Source organism: Dreissena polymorpha, chromosome 7 (assembly GCF_020536995.1).
Source record: "Dreissena polymorpha isolate Duluth1 chromosome 7, UMN_Dpol_1.0, whole genome shotgun sequence".
NCBI classification, from domain to species: Eukaryota; Metazoa; Mollusca; class Bivalvia; order Myida; family Dreissenidae; genus Dreissena; species Dreissena polymorpha.
Window position 1 is genome coordinate 67,514,735 of NC_068361.1, and position 18,970 is coordinate 67,533,704.

The 18,970-nt window shown below is 36.9% G+C and overlaps 1 protein-coding gene across 1 annotated transcript in view; it reads right to left on the bottom strand.

Moving 5' to 3' along the window:
- LOC127839085 (fibroin heavy chain-like) overlaps positions 1 to 17,882 on the bottom strand; it is a 278,358-nt gene extending 260,476 nt beyond the window's left edge. The window contains exons 1-7 of the mRNA XM_052367276.1: positions 17,792 to 17,882; positions 17,493 to 17,560; positions 16,444 to 16,539; positions 15,504 to 15,833; positions 15,074 to 15,337; positions 3,304 to 3,447; positions 2,727 to 2,822 (exon numbers count right to left, since the gene is read on the bottom strand). Coding sequence (XP_052223236.1) covers positions 2,727 to 2,822; positions 3,304 to 3,447; positions 15,074 to 15,337; positions 15,504 to 15,833; positions 16,444 to 16,539; positions 17,493 to 17,550 — 988 coding nt within the window. The 5' untranslated portion in view covers positions 17,551 to 17,560; positions 17,792 to 17,882. The remainder of the gene's footprint in view (positions 1 to 2,726; positions 2,823 to 3,303; positions 3,448 to 15,073; positions 15,338 to 15,503; positions 15,834 to 16,443; positions 16,540 to 17,492; positions 17,561 to 17,791) is intronic.
- Positions 17,883 to 18,970: the final 1,088 nt, after the last annotated feature.

The following is an 18,970-nucleotide window of genomic DNA, read 5'->3' on the forward strand; positions in this document are numbered from 1 at the left end:
TGTTTTGTTTTGTTAAAAGTTTCTTTAACTTTCATTTTATTATACTTGTATTGGATTTCAACACACACACAATTCCTTGCTAAAGAACAATATTTAAATTTGAACCTCGTGAGGGATAAATGTACGTTATTTCGTCTCAGTTAACAACGTGTGTTCACCTTATGTGTTTGCATAGAATAGTTCCTACACATAGTTGGTATTAAATTTCACATTGCTTTGACATTTTTTAAAGTTGGAAGCGTTCAGAATTGTGTATAATTTTGTTTGATGTCATAAGCATTTTAGAAGTCAAATAACGTGTATGCGAGGTATGGGCTTAATAGCAATTTTTTAATTTTTATTTCTGTTTTTATAAGCTTTTTCATGACTGAACATTCATTGTTTGCAGCAGAAAAATTCGGCTCTTGTTTGATATTTAATTTTCAAAACAATATTAGAATAAGCAATATTATTATATTCCTTGATTTGTATCATCCCTCGTTTTATAGTTTTGATGACAATAACTTATCCTATGTTTTTCGGTAAAAAAATAAAGCTATCAGAAAACAAGAAAAATAGGATTGTTAAAAATTGTGAATAACTTGACGATTTTGATGTTAGAACAAATCATAATTGTATTGGATCCGTTTTACTGTAAACTAGTGAACGAACCCTAGTCAAATGTCAACGTGTTGGCAAGGACATAAAGCAGCAGTGTTCATACGCTTGCTCGAGTCTTGCTTAATATTGGAACCTCGTTGTGAGTTGACTGGATATGCCGTTTTATAAAAAATGCAGTGTAATAAACATACATATTAATTAAAACTTAAGAGTTTATTTCATGCTTTACCTCGTTGTTTTAGCTTTTAACAGTTTATTTCTCTCAGGGTGGTTATACTAATAACGATACATATTTCAATTATGTTATTTTGTCAGATGTTCATCTCATAATTGTAATAAGTGTAATCGCAAACATTGTCATTTATTTTTATTTCTAGGATTTTCATCAGCGTCTTTTTGCGGTTTTATATGCAGAAATGTCGTGGATTTTTTTTTATTGCGAAAGCTTTTCTTCTTTGCATATTGATATCGGCCTTACTTCGGTCAATAATGTTGTATTCAAATAAATTACTTACAGATGATTACAGTATTGTACGTTGTTAGTTTTGACTGAAACAGATTAGCTTTTCATTTTATCAAGACCTGAATGCGACAATGTGTATATTCTTATTAATATTTCTTTTATCAAGACCGGAATGCGACAATTTGTATATTCTTGTTAATATTCCATTTTATATGTTAAAAAAAACATGCCATATTCTGCAAACCTGCATTCTAAATATACAAATTCAACACAATTGAAACAGTAAATTATAATAATTTCAATTATTGGACTGTCTTAAGCCATATCTTTTATCATTGTATGGCTGATGCTGTGTTGTCTGCATTGGCTTGCATTGTATAACTCTTGACTACTAAAATACGTATTTTTACGCATGTGTAGTCCCGCAGAAAGTTAATTTAATTAAAGATCACTCTTACTAAATTCAAATGTTACAGGCTTCATTTTCAACCCTTAGATACAGATGAGCAGCAAACAGCATAAAACATGAACAGACTGCGAGTTACTCGCAGGCTGTTCTAGTTTTATGCTGTTTGCACATAGCCATTTTGACTGTGCCTCTGAGTGAAAAAAGAATAAGCAATTGGTCACTTTTCTAACATGGAGGACTAGCGGACTATAACAAGGATTCTTCTTCTTATATTGTTCATGGAGTTTCGTAATGCCTACATGTAATGGAGTGGTGTTTTTGTAAATAGCCTACCTCATTTTAACAAAAATTTATGATGAAATTTTGCAGCTTTTTCCGCATTCGAACAACTTTTTTCACAGATATACCTTATTGTTGTAATAATCTTAAATTCTGGACTATTTTTTGCATACTATTTATTGCTAAAAAGCCGTTCAATAACAAGGAAAATGCATGCATCGAAATACAGTTATTAGGGAACACACACAAAAAAAGAACTAGCTAGAAAAGGCAGAAGATCTCGTCCTTTTAACAATCCGTCGTCGTCGTAATAATAGTAGAGCAATCCGTCGTCGTCGTAATAATAGTAGAACCACAGCAGTCGGTAGTGAGGTGACCACGTGGACATTAGCATATCATTGTCGGCGATATTTCGTGAACAACTGGTGTCTATTCGATGAGTCTAGTATTCTGGAACGATAATAAAAAAAATGTCGTTATGTGTTGTTTCAAGAGCTTCATTTTTATCCGTTTGCTATCCATTATACGCTGAACCAAAATAATGTTACGAGAAATATCCAGTGTTTTACTTCGTTTGCACACAATTTGGTTTTGAATACTTTTAGCTTCGTGCATGTGCTTAAAATGTCGTCCCTGATTAGCCTGTGAAGTCTGCATAACCTATTCAGGGTCGACACTGTCCGCTTAAACTGGATTTTCGTTTAGAAGAGATTTCTTTTACATAAAAAATTCCATTATAAGCTGAAAGTGTCGTTCCTGATAAGCCTTTGTGTACTGCACGTGCTAATCAGGGACTTCACTTAGCGTACAAGCATTAAGCCCGATTTTCACAGAGCTAGGCTCATTAATTGAATGTTATAATACTCATATAGGCCTACTTACTCTTGCCCATCCCTCCACCTGTTGCTCCACCGGCACCGGATTGGCCGCCAATTGAGAGTCCACTGGAACCAGATCCCCAGCCGCTACCTGAACCAGATCCCCAGCCGCTACCGGAACCAGATCCCCAGCCGCTACCGGAACCAGATCCCCAGCCGCTACCGGAACCAGATCCCCAGCCGCTACCGGAACCTGAACCCCATCCGCTACCGGAACCAGATCCCCATCCGCTACCGGAACCAGATCCCCATCCGCTACCGGAACCAGATCCCCATCCGCTACCGGAACCAGATCCCCAGCCGCTACCGGAACCTGATCCCCAGCCGCTACCGGAACCAGATCCCCATCCGCTACCGGAACCAGATCCCCATCCGCTAACGGAACCAGATCCCCATCCGCTACCGGAACCAGATCCCCATCCGCTACCGGAACCTGAACCTGAACCTCCCGCTCCACCTTGAATTACACAAAAGATTGAAGTTTCCGTAAATACTTGTAAAAATAAATTTAGTTCAGAATTTGTTTAGTTTGTGTTCTGCTTGTAAATTAGGATGCCTGCACTGTACTTAATTACCTGCGCACATACCACATAAATTATCAAAGTCAGACTCACCAGCAATTAGAATTTTGATTCCCGAACCGCCAGTGCTACCGCCCCCTCCGCTACCGGAACCAGATCCCCAGCCGCTACCGGAACCAGATCCCCATCCACTACCGGAACCAGATCCCCAGCCGCTACTGGAACCAGATCCCCAGCCGCTACCGGAACCAGATCCCCAGCCGCTACCGGAACCAGATCCCCAGCCGCTACCGGAACCTGATCCCGAGCCGCTCCATCCACCTTGGCCGCCCGATCCACCTTGGCCGCCCGATCCACCTTGGCCACCCCATTCGCTTTGGCCGCTCCATCCACCTTGGCCACTCCATCCTCCTTGGCCGCCCGATCCGCCACTTCCTGACCAACCGCCTAAAGCATCACGATTTAAAATGCGTATATTCATTAAAAAGGATTTTAATCAGAACATCATGACCATAATAATAGCAATTAAATGAATGCGGTTTCCATCTACCCATAATTTACATAAAGCAGCAAGCAGATTTTAAACAATATGCAGTAAAACCCTTGATATTCAGTCAATAATTAAGGTATTCAGTATTAATACCACAACAATTAACTTCAACCCGTTGTGGTATCCCCGTAATTATCTCTAACAAATAATATACCGTTTCGGAATAGACCCGATTTTTTCTAATAACGAACTAACCTTTTTCGAATCACAATGGATTTCTCTAATTACGAATTGAAGACTTGATACGTTTTAAGTCCAAGAATTGTAATAATTATACGATTAGACTGACGCGTCGATGGTAATACTGGAAAACATGAAAGACGATATGGTCTCATCTCGCATGCTTATACAGAAGTGCCTGATTTTTCTACGCAAAGGACACATAATTTTAGCCCCATTTTTGGAAAACTTGACTTAGGTAATGCATTAGCGCAAATTGTTATCCCAGATTAGCCCTTGCAGTACGTACTGGCTAATCTGTTTGTGACGACAAATCTCGCGTGTATGGTATTTTTTTCGTTTACATGAAGTCTTATTAAAACTAAAATCAAGTGTAGGCGGAAAGTGTCCTCCCTGATTAGCCTATGTGGACTATGACTGCGCAGACTAATCTAGGATGACGCTTTACGCACATTTAGCAAAGTTTTCCAAGACGGCGGCCCATTAAGTTAGCAGGTCGTATACACTCAAGGCTGTCCTCCCTAGGATGACGCTTTACGCACATTTAGCAAAGTTTTCCAAGACGGCGGCCCATTAAGTTAGCAGGTCGTATACACTCAAGGCTGTTTATTAAGAAGAGTAAGACAGCATACTTCTCCTTCAGCTATCAAAATTACTTTTCTAAATATCGAATTGACGCTGTGTGCAGTACTTGCCAAGTCAGTTTTACTTCGCTTAAACTGTTTAAATTGTTTCATGCATAAATAATATCTTTGCAGTTGTAACAATCTAAAACTATTCAGTTCTTATATGGATTTAATGTAACATACACGATTATTGTGAATACTATTTAAAACAAGATGTGTTTGTGAAACACTATGTCCCCCATGTATTTGACCTTTGACCTTGACCTTTGACCTTGAATGGTAAACTTGACCTTTCACCGCTCAAAATGTGCAGCTCCATGAGATACACATGCATGCCAAATATCAAGTTGCTATCTTCAATATTGCAAAATTTGACCCTTGACCTTTGACCTTGAAAGATGACCTTGACCTTTCACCACTCAAACTGTGCAGCTCCATGAGATACACATGCATGCCAAATATCAAGTTGCTATCTTCAATATTGCAAACGTTATTGCCAATGTTAAAGTTTGACGCAAACCAACAAACCAACAAACAACCCAACAGACAGGGCAAACTCAATATTTCCCCCAGTATAGACTGGGGGACATAAAAAAATACTGGTTTTTCGCAAAAAAACGGAAACATTTAATATATTCTGTTTTAGGCTGATATAAGATGGTAACAAATTGAATATAAAAACTATTTGCCTACCTTTACCAATGGCAGTGACGGTGCCGACAAAAAGTGCCGTCAACAAGAAAACGTTCATCTTGGATTGTCTGCAGATACAGAAAACCATGATAAATGGAGTTTTATTCATTATGAGCAATTAGTATATATGTTTTGACAGTTATTTATGTCAAGATAAACTTTGTCGGACTATTCTGTGAAAACTTTTAAACAGTTTTTATCAAAACACATGTGACTTGAGCAATGCTTGCTTCATAGAGACTTGTTCATTATTGTTGTAGTGTTCAAAAGTTTCATTAAATGAGTTCACTTACAAACTGTAATATTTTTTAATAATTATAAAACCAAAGAAAAAGACAAAAACAAAAAAGTTACTGAGTTTCACGTCCGGGCCCGCATTCACGACCCGATTCTTAGACTTCAGTCTCAATTAAAGAATATTCTTTAAACTTTAATGTACTCGGCAAGCCTCGCGCTACCATGGTTCTAAGCCTCGCATGATAAAAGTGATCTTTAATCAAAACTCACATTATATTCTCTGTGTTTTCATAAGTCTAAGAACTCGTCGTTGAATTCCGGCCCGGAATCTCTAGAAGCACATCTATATCCACAAGCCTTCGTCTGTGCATGGTCATTTAAATGCTAGGACCGTTGTAATGATCAGTGGTCTGGCAACGCCTACTGATAAGCCATGCCTACAGCCAGACTCGGCCAATAAGATTGCTTGCTGTATTTCATATGCTTGTTTCGTTAGTAGTTCCTGTTAGATAGTCATAGCGAATAAACGTGTTAAAAACCTATCCCTTTGGGTCTTGTATAAACTTATCTCTTTACGGGTCCAGGCAATAAATACATACTTAACATTAATAACAATAAAACATTACAACCGTAATACACGTTTTTGTTAAATTATCGATAAAAAGGTTAAAAAGATGAATTTTTGTCCGATTTCAATTGATGATAATTACAAAGTAACATATATTTGTAACATCGTTTATGTCAGGAATGTTACTTCTCTTGTTTGAATATAATGTATACAGTGTTTTCTGAAATTATGACACGTTTTTAATTGTCATTTTCCCAAACTATGAACAACTCCACTTTCACACTAATCTAATGTTCTTGCAGACTAAGGTTTTTGTTTCACAGTAGTGTGAAAAGAGTATTTAAAAAAACGTTCTGCAGTGTATTGTATTTATTTGAGTGTATATATCTGTTAATACATGCATCCTCTCTTTTTAAGCTAGTGACTGTTTCTTAATAGCTAAAAGTTCAGTAGTATACAACAGAAAATATCGTAATATTTGTATATGTGTTATTAATGTCAAGTTAAATAAAATAAACGTTTATATCGTTGACAGTACATTCTTTATTTCGGTCCGTTGTCGCGTTGAAAGTATATTCTTAATGTTTGCTATCCGTTTTAAAAAATTCATCAATTGAAATGTTCAACTTACCTTGCTTGAGGAAGGATGGCGAATGCATCGTGGTTTGGGAATCAGGACCTTATATATTCTCCCTGCTTCCGACTGAGCAAACATTTCAACGCAGACGGAACGACGTAAATTAGCTAAAAACGCCTACGACATCTTATTATTAATATGTGACATAATGATCAAAGACTTGCTTGTGTAAGCGGTTGCGCTTTATTTGCACTGTGAAACACATACCTGATGTGCGTCGCAGTCCGTTCGTTTGACTTTACATAGAACTTTATTGCGATTTAATATGAACATCCGTGTGAATATTTAAAAAAAACACTAAACGGCGCATCGAGAAAAGTGATGCATAAGGTGTGCCATGTAAATACGAACCCAGTATCTGTCATCTTGCAATAGTTTTTCAAAATGACATGTTTACTTATGTTATTTCAATTTTCTTTTAAAAAAATGAGCGACAAAAAAGGACCATAGCCTACCCAGAAGTGTATGGACGTTAAGGCCTGGATAGATTAATAAGAGATTATTATTATTATTATATAGCATGTTTCGCTTTGACCTATTTCATGTAAATGATGTTGCATATTTCATAAATCTGATAGCGTCCTTTGTCATCGTGTTTTGAAGAAATAAAATATTCATAGGCCTCGTAGTGCGAACATGTGCCTTAGGAAATATCCGAACAGTGAAGCTTTAGATATGCCTCTGCATCCGATTTCTCCAATGAGGAGTCAGTATATCCGCGAATGAGGCTAAGAAAACTTGCGTGACTTTATTGCGGACAGTGTAGCTCCTCACCAGACTTTGCGAACACGCAAGCTGGTCTGGAGCTACGCTAGTCGCACATGGCATAATGCATATGTTTGCGCGACGCGGATTAAATATTATTGATACATTTCTCAACACCATCTGAACAATCACATACTGTTTATACCAAAGAGTTACATATGTGTACTTAATTATCTCGGTTTTACTACATGATTTTAATATGCATTTAAATAATATATACACAATATGCTTAAATAGGTTTATATTATATGTACGCACTTTATTTCCAGACATGAAGACATGTAAATAATAAACATGTGTATTTCTAAATATTAATATTTTCATAATATATTTTCGAATATATATAAGTATTAAACACATTTCTAGATATAGCTGTGTGGAAAATATACATTTGCAGATAAATAGATGTGTACACAATCTATTTACCGTTTTATAGATATGTGTGTAAAATATTTGAAGAGAACCCTGTGCGGACTTCACTGGGATGACACTTAACGCACATATATTCAATAAAAAATATATCTATCTCTTTTTTCGGAATATCTTGGCTAAGGAATTTGGATAACGTCAAGAGCAAGTAATGTCAACATTAATATTATAATTGCTTGTAGATTTAGAACTGTTTTTGCAAGAAAACAGTTCATCTGGTTAGAATATTGACGATATGACATTGCTTTTGTTATGTTGTGTTGTTGAAAACGCGGTTGATTGTTATCTCAAGAAATTTTGACATATGATGGTTAACTAATAGATATTGTAAATGATTTCCGTTATCTCAATTTTTAATTATATCGTCAACTTTAATTTGAACCAAGAATATCAGTATGGTAAAGCACTTAAAGGCATGAATATTTTATTTAACTAATGTATGGAGTTAAAACATGAAACCATTTGTCAGTTGGTTGACGCACTCGAAGGAGAAATTTTAAATTATGCACGTGAAGTCCACAGATGTTGGGCGCTTGGCAAATTTACTGAAACACTATCAATATGTAAAAAAAAGCATTTTTCATCACGTTGACAAGACAAATTCTGATATAATATATATCAACATATTATATCCGATTTTTTGGTCAAAGTGATGAAAAATGTTCTTTTATGACATATTAATAGTGTATCAGTGAATTGGCCAAGCGCCGAACACCTGTGGTGAAGTCTGGGGAAGCACAACATCAAAAGAAAAAAAACGGATTCCCTGAAAATGTTGCAAGATGTTACTGAATGTTAAACAAAACGCATGCAGCGCGCCGGTTTATGGCGATTAAGGTAGATATCCTCTTTTTATAGATCGCTATATTAGAATTGTTAAACACCGTTTTGAGTTATCAAATACGGACAACATTATATTAAAATGATAAACTTACAGGCCCTTCAAATGGTCAGAATGGTCATATTAATTGGAACTTGTTAAGAATCTTTCTGACCATGACGGGTTTGCTCATGTATTTGACAATGTCAATGCTGTCTATGTTAACATGTGTGTATCCACGTTTGGTTGGTGGTCACCAAACAAGATTGATTATATTCCCGCCCTTTACTACGCCTCTATCTGCGTTCACAGCACAAGACTGCACCGACATCTAACAAAAATTAGTAGCAACTAAATTTCTCTAAACGCGGCTACATGTAATAATTTGTCCCAACTTTCGAGAGTGTAATAATTTACCTATTGAAGTGTCGAGTGCTGGAACACACACAGTAAACGCACAAACACAAATACTTCTGGTAACAGTTGCTTAGTTTATTTCTTTTGCTGGGGTTATCGCAGTCTGCAGTCTTATTTCAGTTATTTTACGGCGGTATTTATACCAACTTGCACTTTTACTTGCTTACCTGGTTTACTAGAGCTATTAAAGTAAACACTAGTACTAAGTGCGCACATGTCAACAACATCTCTTTTGAACTCTTTAGGATACTTTTACGTATGAATTAGGTGCTAGTGTACGGTCAAAGACAGCATTACATGGTTAGGGAAGCAAGCCTTGAAAAACATGATGTTAGACGGTACAAACTTCGAGGACATGTGTTTAGTCATTAAAGACCGTGTCTGTGTACCGGTATGTATATCAACAAAATTAACATTCGTTTATTGCACATGAAAAATGTTTATAAAACATGATTGTGTTACTAAACAAACGTTTAAATAAGCAGTGCTATTAACGGACAAAATGCAGCATCAATATAACGCGTGAATCATTAGTGTTTGATCCGAGCTCACCTTTGCTGTGCATTCTTGTGGCCTGGAATACAAGCAGAATGAACATGCACGCGTTTTATATTGATTACCGCATGTCAGAACGATTCGATTGAGTCGCGTTCTGAGAAAACTGGCATGTGCGTAAAGTGTCGTCCCATATTTGCCTGTGTCGTCCGCACAGGCTAATGAGGGACGACACTTTCCGTCTAAACTAGATTTAAACAGAAAATGTCATAAAAGCGAAAAGAGTCGTCCCTGATTAGCCTGTGCGAACTGCACAGGCTAATCTGGGACGACATTTTACGCACATGCATTATTCCCAGTTTTCTCAGAACGCGATTAACTTATTTGTAAAATAGTGTTTTTCTGGATTGGGTTCATTTGTCGATTTTTTTTATTGTCAGTATGAATAACTTAAAGCAGTTTCTTTTAATAAGATTATATTCAATGTTTTAATAATGATAAGCGTTCATAATAAAATGTTCAGAATGAAACACAGTTGCTCAATCAGTGTAGATTTGATCAGATTTTGTAAAGCCCTGGTGATAAACAATAACATACACGTAAATATCATAAAGGCAAAACATATAATAATCTGACAGTAAATTATTTTCACACATACAATTATTAACACTTTACACATGTATACATATTCTTTATGTAATACATATGATTTAACAATGCTAAGAACACAGTTCACATCACAGATATAAATTATATACAAAAATACAAAAGTTATGTTTTGATCTTTCCTCCCCCCCCCCCCACGCCGACACACCCAATACATCTCAATATACCAGGTGTGGTTTGGGCTTTTACCTCTCTGCTTCTCACTGACTCGTAATGGTAAAAATGCAACATTACATTCATGGTGAACAGTAGAAAGAACGTGATAACTGTTATAGGACATATAAATGGAAAAGCACAGTACCCTACCAAATACAGGTTTATAAACAAAAACCTCAATACAAAATAATAACATACATATTTTATTTTGTATCTTTTTAATCTATTTTGCATAAGTCTTATACTTACTTAACATGATATAAATATGGTACGTTTGTCAAATGTGTGTTTGTTTTTAACTAACAGTTATAAAGTGTATTCGCTGCATTGTCTAAGTGATCTTGAAATGTATGCTGCATCACTCATTCATTGGATATCACATTGAATATCAATGTTGATACCACATTTGATATAAAATCGGATATCATATCGGATATTTACTTTGATGCAACATTACATATTGAATTTAATATCACATTCGATATCACAATTAATGTTTAATTGACATTTTAACACAAAATGATTCTTATTAACAACATAACAATACAGCTTTCGATTCCGGTCTAGGATTCGGCACAAAATGACAAGTTACATTAGCTATGTATTTCTCTGTTCACACCTACAAATGCATATTTTTTTTAAACATTAAAAAATAAACAAAAACTAGTATGGATCAAATTAAAAAAATAATTGTATAAATTATCTATAAACTGTAACTGTACAAACCTATATTTATAGTTTAAATGACAACACATCAAATCATAATATGGCATGTTGGTGTTATAAACATGAAATGGCAAAAGGTAATGAAATAAGTTAATAACTGGTCGCTAAATTAATTATTTATACTGTTTATATACGCTTCATTGTTTCTAAAACAAGCATTTCAATAAATTACAAATGTGAAAAAACAACTCTCACGCACATTTTTATACCACTCCTCAAAATATTATTTATGATAACAACATATATGTATCTACTTGTACAAGTGTGAAAACAACACAAACATTGTGTGTGTGTGTGTGTGTGTGTGTGTGTGTGTGTGTGTGTGTGTGTGTGTGTGTGTGTGTGTGTGTGTGTGTGTGTGTGTGTGTGTGTGTGTGTGTGTGTGTGTGTGTGTGTGTGTGTGTGTGTGTGTGTGTGTGTGTGTGTGTGTGTGTGTGTGTGTGTGTGTGTGTGTGTGTGTGTGTGTGTGTGTGTGTGTGTGTGTGTGTGTGTGTGTGTGTGTGTGTGTGTGTGTGTGTGTGTGTTGTTTTGCTTAATACTAGTAGTACAAATTGGTATTTTTAGGGAATTTTGATCTGTGTACACCTATTGTCCTTCTCAAGCCAATATGTTTTAATGCGAAAGTGGCTACAGGTTCTGAGTACATCGTGGATTGAAACAAACATATACTGCTAGTTTCAATGGTTAAATAGTTACTGTAATTAAGTATGCGCGTATGTTTTACAACATCAATAATATTGGATGAGTCTAGTCACAAAGTGTACCTCTAACAATTTTCGTTATTGTTGGTTTATGTACATTTGAACGCACTTCTGAAGATGGACGTTTGCAAACGAAACTCTTTTCTAGAATGCAACATAACGTCTTGGATATGGCGCACGGTGGATATGGCGCATGGTTCCAATAGGCCTTGTCATCACGGGTACCGTTGGTTGGGAATCTCCTCAACATTGCGGTGTTGCTTCGGCCAAGAATCTGGAAGATTTCGTCCACCATCTTTCTCCTGTGCTTGGCTGTCTCGGATTTGTTTTTCCTTTGGACTACCGTAGTTCCCCGTATTTACGAGGAGATTAATCTCGTAAACCTCAGCGACTTTAACCCACAGGCTTTTTGCAGGACGCAGGTTTGGATAAACCACGTGTTTGGAGGTTACTCCATTTGGCTCTTAGCTGCATTGACTGTCGAACGGACAATCTCGAGTAGATCGGCGGTGTGAAATTTAAGACCAACTTTTTGTAGGAACTCTACTATGCAAACACGAGGTTCAAATTTAAATGTTGTTCTTAAGCAATGAATGTTCTCGAAACGGACTCGAGAGCGTTTCGTATAAGCTTAGGCTTGTTATGCAATCGAGCTTAGATAAATATGTTAAAAAAAATAAAAAATAAAAAACCAAACTTCATAGTTTGCAGCAGAAAAAATTGGCTCTTGATTGATATTTAACCCATTTATGCCTAGTGGACTCTCCCATCCTTCTATATTGGATCAATTTATTTCCAAAATTAGGGGTGTCTGGTATACTTTTTTCTATATTTAGATATTTTCTCACAGAAATTCCTTTAAGCAAACAGCGCAGACCCAGATGAGACGCCGCATCATGCGGCGTCTCATCTGGGTCTACGCTGTTTGCAATGTCCTTTTTTCAGGACGCTAGACATGAATGGGTTAATTTTCAAAAGAATATTAGAATAAGCCATATTATTATATTCCTTGATTTGTATCATCCCTCGTTTTATAGTTTTGATGACAATAACTTATCATTCACATGTTTTTCGGTAAACAAAAAGAAAATAAATAAAAAATAAGAATTATTAAAAATTGTGAATAACTTGACGATTTTTATGTTAGAACAAATCATAATTGTATTGGATCCGTTTTAATGTATACTGGTGAACGAACCCTGGCCAAATGTCAACGTATTGGCATGGACAAAAAGAAGCAGTGTTCATACGCTTGCTCGAGTCTTGCTTAATATTGGAACCTCGTTGTGAGTTGACTGGATATGCCGTTTTATAAAAAATGCAGTGTAATAAAACATACATGTGGATTAAAACTTTAAAGGTTATTTCTTGCTTTATCTCTTTGTTTTAGCTTTTAACATTTTATTTTTCTAAGGATGATTATACAAATAACGATAAATATTTAAATTATGTTATATTGTCAGATTTTCATCTCATATCATATGTGTTATAAGTGTAGTCGCAAACATTGTCATTTATTTTCATTTTTAGGATTTCAATCAGCGCCTTTTTCGGTTTTATGTGAGAATGTCGTGGATATTTTTATTACGAAAGCTGTTTATCTTTGCATATCGGTAGAGGCCTTTTTCGGTCAATAATGTTGTATTCAAATAAACAGGTGACTACAGTGTTGTACGGTGCTAGTTTGGACTGAAACATATTATTTTTCCATATATCAAGACCTGAATGCGACAATGTGTATGTTCTTGTTAATATTCCATTTCAGATGTGAAAAAAACGGCCTTATATTCTGCAAACCCCAATGTCTGAAGGTTTGCGGCAGTTTCCGCGATGTTAACATTATTCTAAATATACAATTCAACACAATTGAAACAGTAAATTATAATGATTTCAATAATTGAACAGTGTGAAGCTATATCTTTTATCATTGTATGGCTTGTGCTGAGCTGTCTGCATTGTCTTGCATTGTATAAATCTTTACTACCAAGATACGTATTTTTACGCATTTGTAGTCCCGCAGAATATATATTTAATTACAGATCATTCTTACTTAATGCAAATTTTAAAGGCTTCATTTTCAACTCTTAGATACTGATGAGCAGCGCACAGCATTAAACCTGAACAGACTGCGAGTTACTCGCAGTCTGTTCTGGTTTTATGCCGTTTGCACATAGCCATTTTTACTTTGCCTGTAAGTGGGAAAAGGATAAGCAATTGGTCACTTTCCTACCATGGAGGATTAGCGGACTATAACAAGAATTCCTCTCATCCTATTGTTCCTGCAGTTTCGTAATGCCTACATGTTATGGAGTGGTGTTTTTGTAAATAGCCTGCCTCATTTTATCAAATGTTGGAAGTCTGCAGCTTTTTCGGCATTCGAACAACGCTTTTCTCGGATATGCCTTTTTGTAATAATCTAAAACTCTGCACTATTTTTTGCATACTATTTATTGCTTAAAAGCCGTTCAATAACAAGGAAAATACATGCATCGAAATACAGTTATTAGGGAACACTAACAAAGAGAGTGCTAGCTAGAAAAGGCAGAAGATCTCGTCGGTTTAACAGTCCGTCGTCGTCGTAATAGCAGTAGTACCACAGTAGTCGGGTAGTGAGGTGACCAAGTGGACATTGGCATATCATTGTCGGCGATATTTCGTAAACAACTGGTGTCTATTCGATGAGTCTAGTATTCTGGAATGATAATAAATAAGATGTCGTTATGTGTTGTTTCAAGAGCTTCATTTTTATCCGTTTGCTATCGATGATTCGCTGAACCCAAAAAATGTTACGAGAAATATCCAATGTTTTACTTCGTGCTTTTAATTTGCACACAATTTGATTTTGAATACTTTTAAGCCGTGCTTTGACTAAAGGGAGTTTCGTTCATGTGCAAAAAAATCGTCCACGATTAGCCTGTGTAGTTTGCACAACCTTATCAGGGTCGACAATTTCCGCTTAAACTGGATTTTCGTTTAGAAGTGATTTCTTTTAAACAAAAAAAATCCATTAAAAGCGGAAAGTGTCGTCCCTGATTGGACTGTGCATGCTAATCAGGGACTACACTTAGCGTACACGCATAAATCCCAATTTTCACAGAGCTAGGCTCATTTATTGAATGTTATAATACTCATATAGGCCTACTTACTCTTGCCACCACCTCCGATTCTTCCAAAGCCTCCACTTGTCGCTCCACCGCCACCGGATTGGCCGCCGATTGAGATTCCACTGGAACCAGATCCCCATCCGCTACCGGAACCAGATCCCCAGCCGCTACCGGAACCAGATCCCCAGCCGCTACCGGAACCAGATCCCCAGCCGCTACCGGAACCAGATCCCCAGCCGCTACCGGAACCAGATCCCCAGCCGCTACCGGAACCAGATCCCCAGCTGCTACCGGAACCAGATCCCCAGCCGCTACCGGAACCAGATCCCCAGCCGCTACCGGAACCTGATCCCCATCCGCTACCGGAACCAGATCCCCATCCACTACCGGAACCTGAACCTGAACCTCCGGCTCCACCTTAAATGACACCGAAAATTTAAAGCGTTCGTAAAAAAAAATCAAATAAATTTAGTTCAGAAAATTTCTATTTTGTGTGGTTGGTGTTCTACTTGTAAATGTGGATGCCTGTACTATACTTAATTAACTACGCACAATCCACATTAATTATCAAAGTCAGACTCACCAGCAATTAGAATTTTGATTCCCCCTGAACCGCCAGTGCTACCGCCCCCACTGCCGCCGCCAGATCCCCATCCGGAACCAGATCCCCATCCGCTACCGGAACCAGATCCCCAGCCGCTACCGGAACCTGATCCCCAGCCGCTTCCTGAACCAGATCCCCAGCCGCTGCCGGAACCTGATCCCGAGCCGCTCCATCCACCTTGGCCGCCCGATCCGCCTTGGCCACTCCATCCACCTTGGCCACTCCATCCGCCTTGGCCGCCCGATCCACCTTGGCCGCTCCATCCACCTTGACCACTCCATCCGCCTTGGCCGCCCCATCCGCCACTTTCTGACCAACCACATAATTCAAGTATGTAATTGTCTGCTATCTCATTAAACCTATCGCTATTATAAAAATATTGCCGAGGGTAGAAGCTATCAATGGAGACAGCTTGATTATGCACTTAACGAAAGTGATACGTAAATGCAGAATTAAACGACTTTACATATAAGAAAAACCTCCGAAAAAGAATTGTAATCTGAGAGAGGAAATCCATCTCTGATCTTTATGTACATCCGCGGGCGAACCGTTTTTCTTGTTTGCTGCAGTGTGGTTTTTCAAAAACTTTGAATAATTAACTGATTAGGTAATAAAGACTATATGATCGCGATGAATACTAACTAGATAGGGAGTGTAGACAAAATTCTTTGTCGCTGCACCTTTGAAAACGTTTGCAAAAGAGTAGCAAATAGGCACGCTTTAATGCACCGAATAAATTTTTTACAGAAATTTCATTTAAACCTTAAATAATTCTTTGTTTTCTTACTTCTTCTTGAAATGTACGCTACGATTATTTTAGTTACACACATTTTACTTTTTTTTTATTTTCAAGGGTGGGTTTGGGCGGGATTCATAATTTAATACTGTTATGTGTTATGAGTGCGAGAGAAAGTCTCACCTCCATTGCTGTTATCAGTGCTCCAACCACCGCCGGCACTTCCACCAGCACCTCCCCATCCACCGCCGCCGCCACCACCATAACCGCCATATCCGCCTTGGAATAAATATGTATGAAATGTATGAACATGTGTATAATCTTAAATTTTGCATTTCCAAAAATAGCACATTCGCAGAAGATATCTTTTTCACATTAAAAAAAAATCAACATTTATGCAATTTTATTTTGTGTTTTATTTTTTTATCAATTTTGAAAAGATGATCAGATTCAAGAGGTGTAAGTGTTTATGTATATATGAAGTGGTCTATTTATATGTGTTTTTGTAACGAATTAATATTATCGGGCTGATAATCTTTTCATGCGCTTTGAACAAAATTGGTTTAAGACAAATTCAATCGAGAAAGATCAAACCAAAAAAGAATGAAATAGTTATCTATAAAACAACATGGTATTTTTTGTAATTTCCACTTGAAGCTCTCCAATACTTTGCTGATACTCTCGGACATTTATCAGCATGCGAACCTCGCTCTGGGAAAACGGGAATTAATGCATGTGGTTAAAGTGTCGCCCCAGATGAGCCTGTGCGCTCCGCACATGAATTAAGCCTCGCTTTCCCAGAGCGCGGCGCTCCGCACATGAATTAAGCCTCGTTTTCCCAGAACGCGGCTGAGTTCATGTATTTATAACTGTATTTGCCCATGAGCGTGTTTTATGAGTTAAAACACACCGGAGAGTAATTAATTGGACAATTATTGTATCTTTTAAAGATGTTGCTATTGTATCTATTTAAGATGATTCTATTACGAACACTATTATATTCATGCTAACGGAATTCTAAAATATTTTCGCATGAATGCGAGCGCCAGTGTTCAAGTCATTTTTTCTTAACCGTGCAACGATTTTTGAACGCGAACCTATTTTTATTGAGCGTTTTCTTTCAAGACAACTACAGCGCATGCGTTTGATTTGATGAAATCCTCGCAAATCACGTTCATACAACTATAATGCTCTCTTACAAATATAAAAACACAAAAAAAGCATTTCCCTACCTTTACCGACGGCAATGGCGGTGCCGACGAAAAGTGTTGTTAAAAGGAAAATGTTCATCTTGGATTGTCTGAAAACAAAACAGAATTGAAAACGAATGATAGTTTCTGATTTATTTGGAGGGCGTTTACTTGTGTAACCATTCAATTACAAGCTATCAAGTATTCTGTCGAAGATGTGTTCCAAAATTGTAATACAAGCTATACGCTAACAGCATGCATTTCAAATTCGCGGTTTTATTTATTTTTAAAATATCGACTGAAATTTTATTAAATTAACCATCAACACTGCGCACACTTACCTCGCTGAATAGGGAAGCTGGCGATTGCGAAGATAGACCAGTCGTCCGGTCCTTTTATACTCACCGTCTTGCAACGTACATAATGTTGTAGGCCCTTGACGGTCGTAAATCAGAAATCAAACACATTGTGGTTAAATTTTATGACTTTGTTTAATTACATATTAAAAATACTTCAAAGAGTGAGTGTACACATTCTATTGATTTCGATGCATTGCGCATAAGGAACTGAACGCGTAACATGCGGATGGGTTCATCGTTTCAACGTCAGTGACGTTACATTACAAGACGTTAAACTGAACGATTACATCATTATTGATGTACGGCGTAAAATATACATTTCTTTAATTGCGAGTTCTCATTGCAAACAACTCAATTACAGCTTTGGTATGAGTTTAAAACAATAAAATCATACTCCGCCTTTGACAAAATAGACAATTTGAAACAACGGTTTGTTGTTCGGAAATGAAAATGTAATAAATAATGTAATACTACAGTAATATGAATAATGTATTATGCGATGTAAGGCCGAGCAAAAACAAGTGGACCACTGTATCAAATACATGATACGAGTTATATCTGCGTAATAAGGAAGTAACAAATGAATCTGTATTTTATAGATCTACTGGTACTTTATATTGGTTATAACAATCTAACTAAATAATTCTCTTTACTGTCTTTTCGAATTTATTGATCATTGTATAATGTACGCTTTATACAATAGTGATAAAACATATACTAGCGCTCATTCAGAATTGTAGGTGTGGTCCGAAATGTTAACCAAGTGTATGGATGATTTTAAGTTTTCCTCTTCTAAACATTTGTAATAGTAAGAACATTTCCGTCATGCTGTTTTGGAGTGGATGGTGATTGTATGGAGTACCATTGAGCGCGTCGTACGGAAATAAGTCTTATGCCATATGCGACCAGCGTAGCTCGGGATCAGCCTGCGCTTGCTCGCAATACTTTAAAACGCTACCCTATCCAAAACGTGTATGACTTTATAGCGGACATTGTAACACCTGACAAGACTGAGCGAATGCAAATACAGGTAGAAATGCGTTAGGTGTCCGAAGTAAAATTAAATAACTTTCGAGAGAATATGCATTAAAGTTTTATAAGCGTACGTTTTATTTGCCTGTTTACGGGAAAAACAGTGCTTTTGTTTGTGCTTAATGTTAA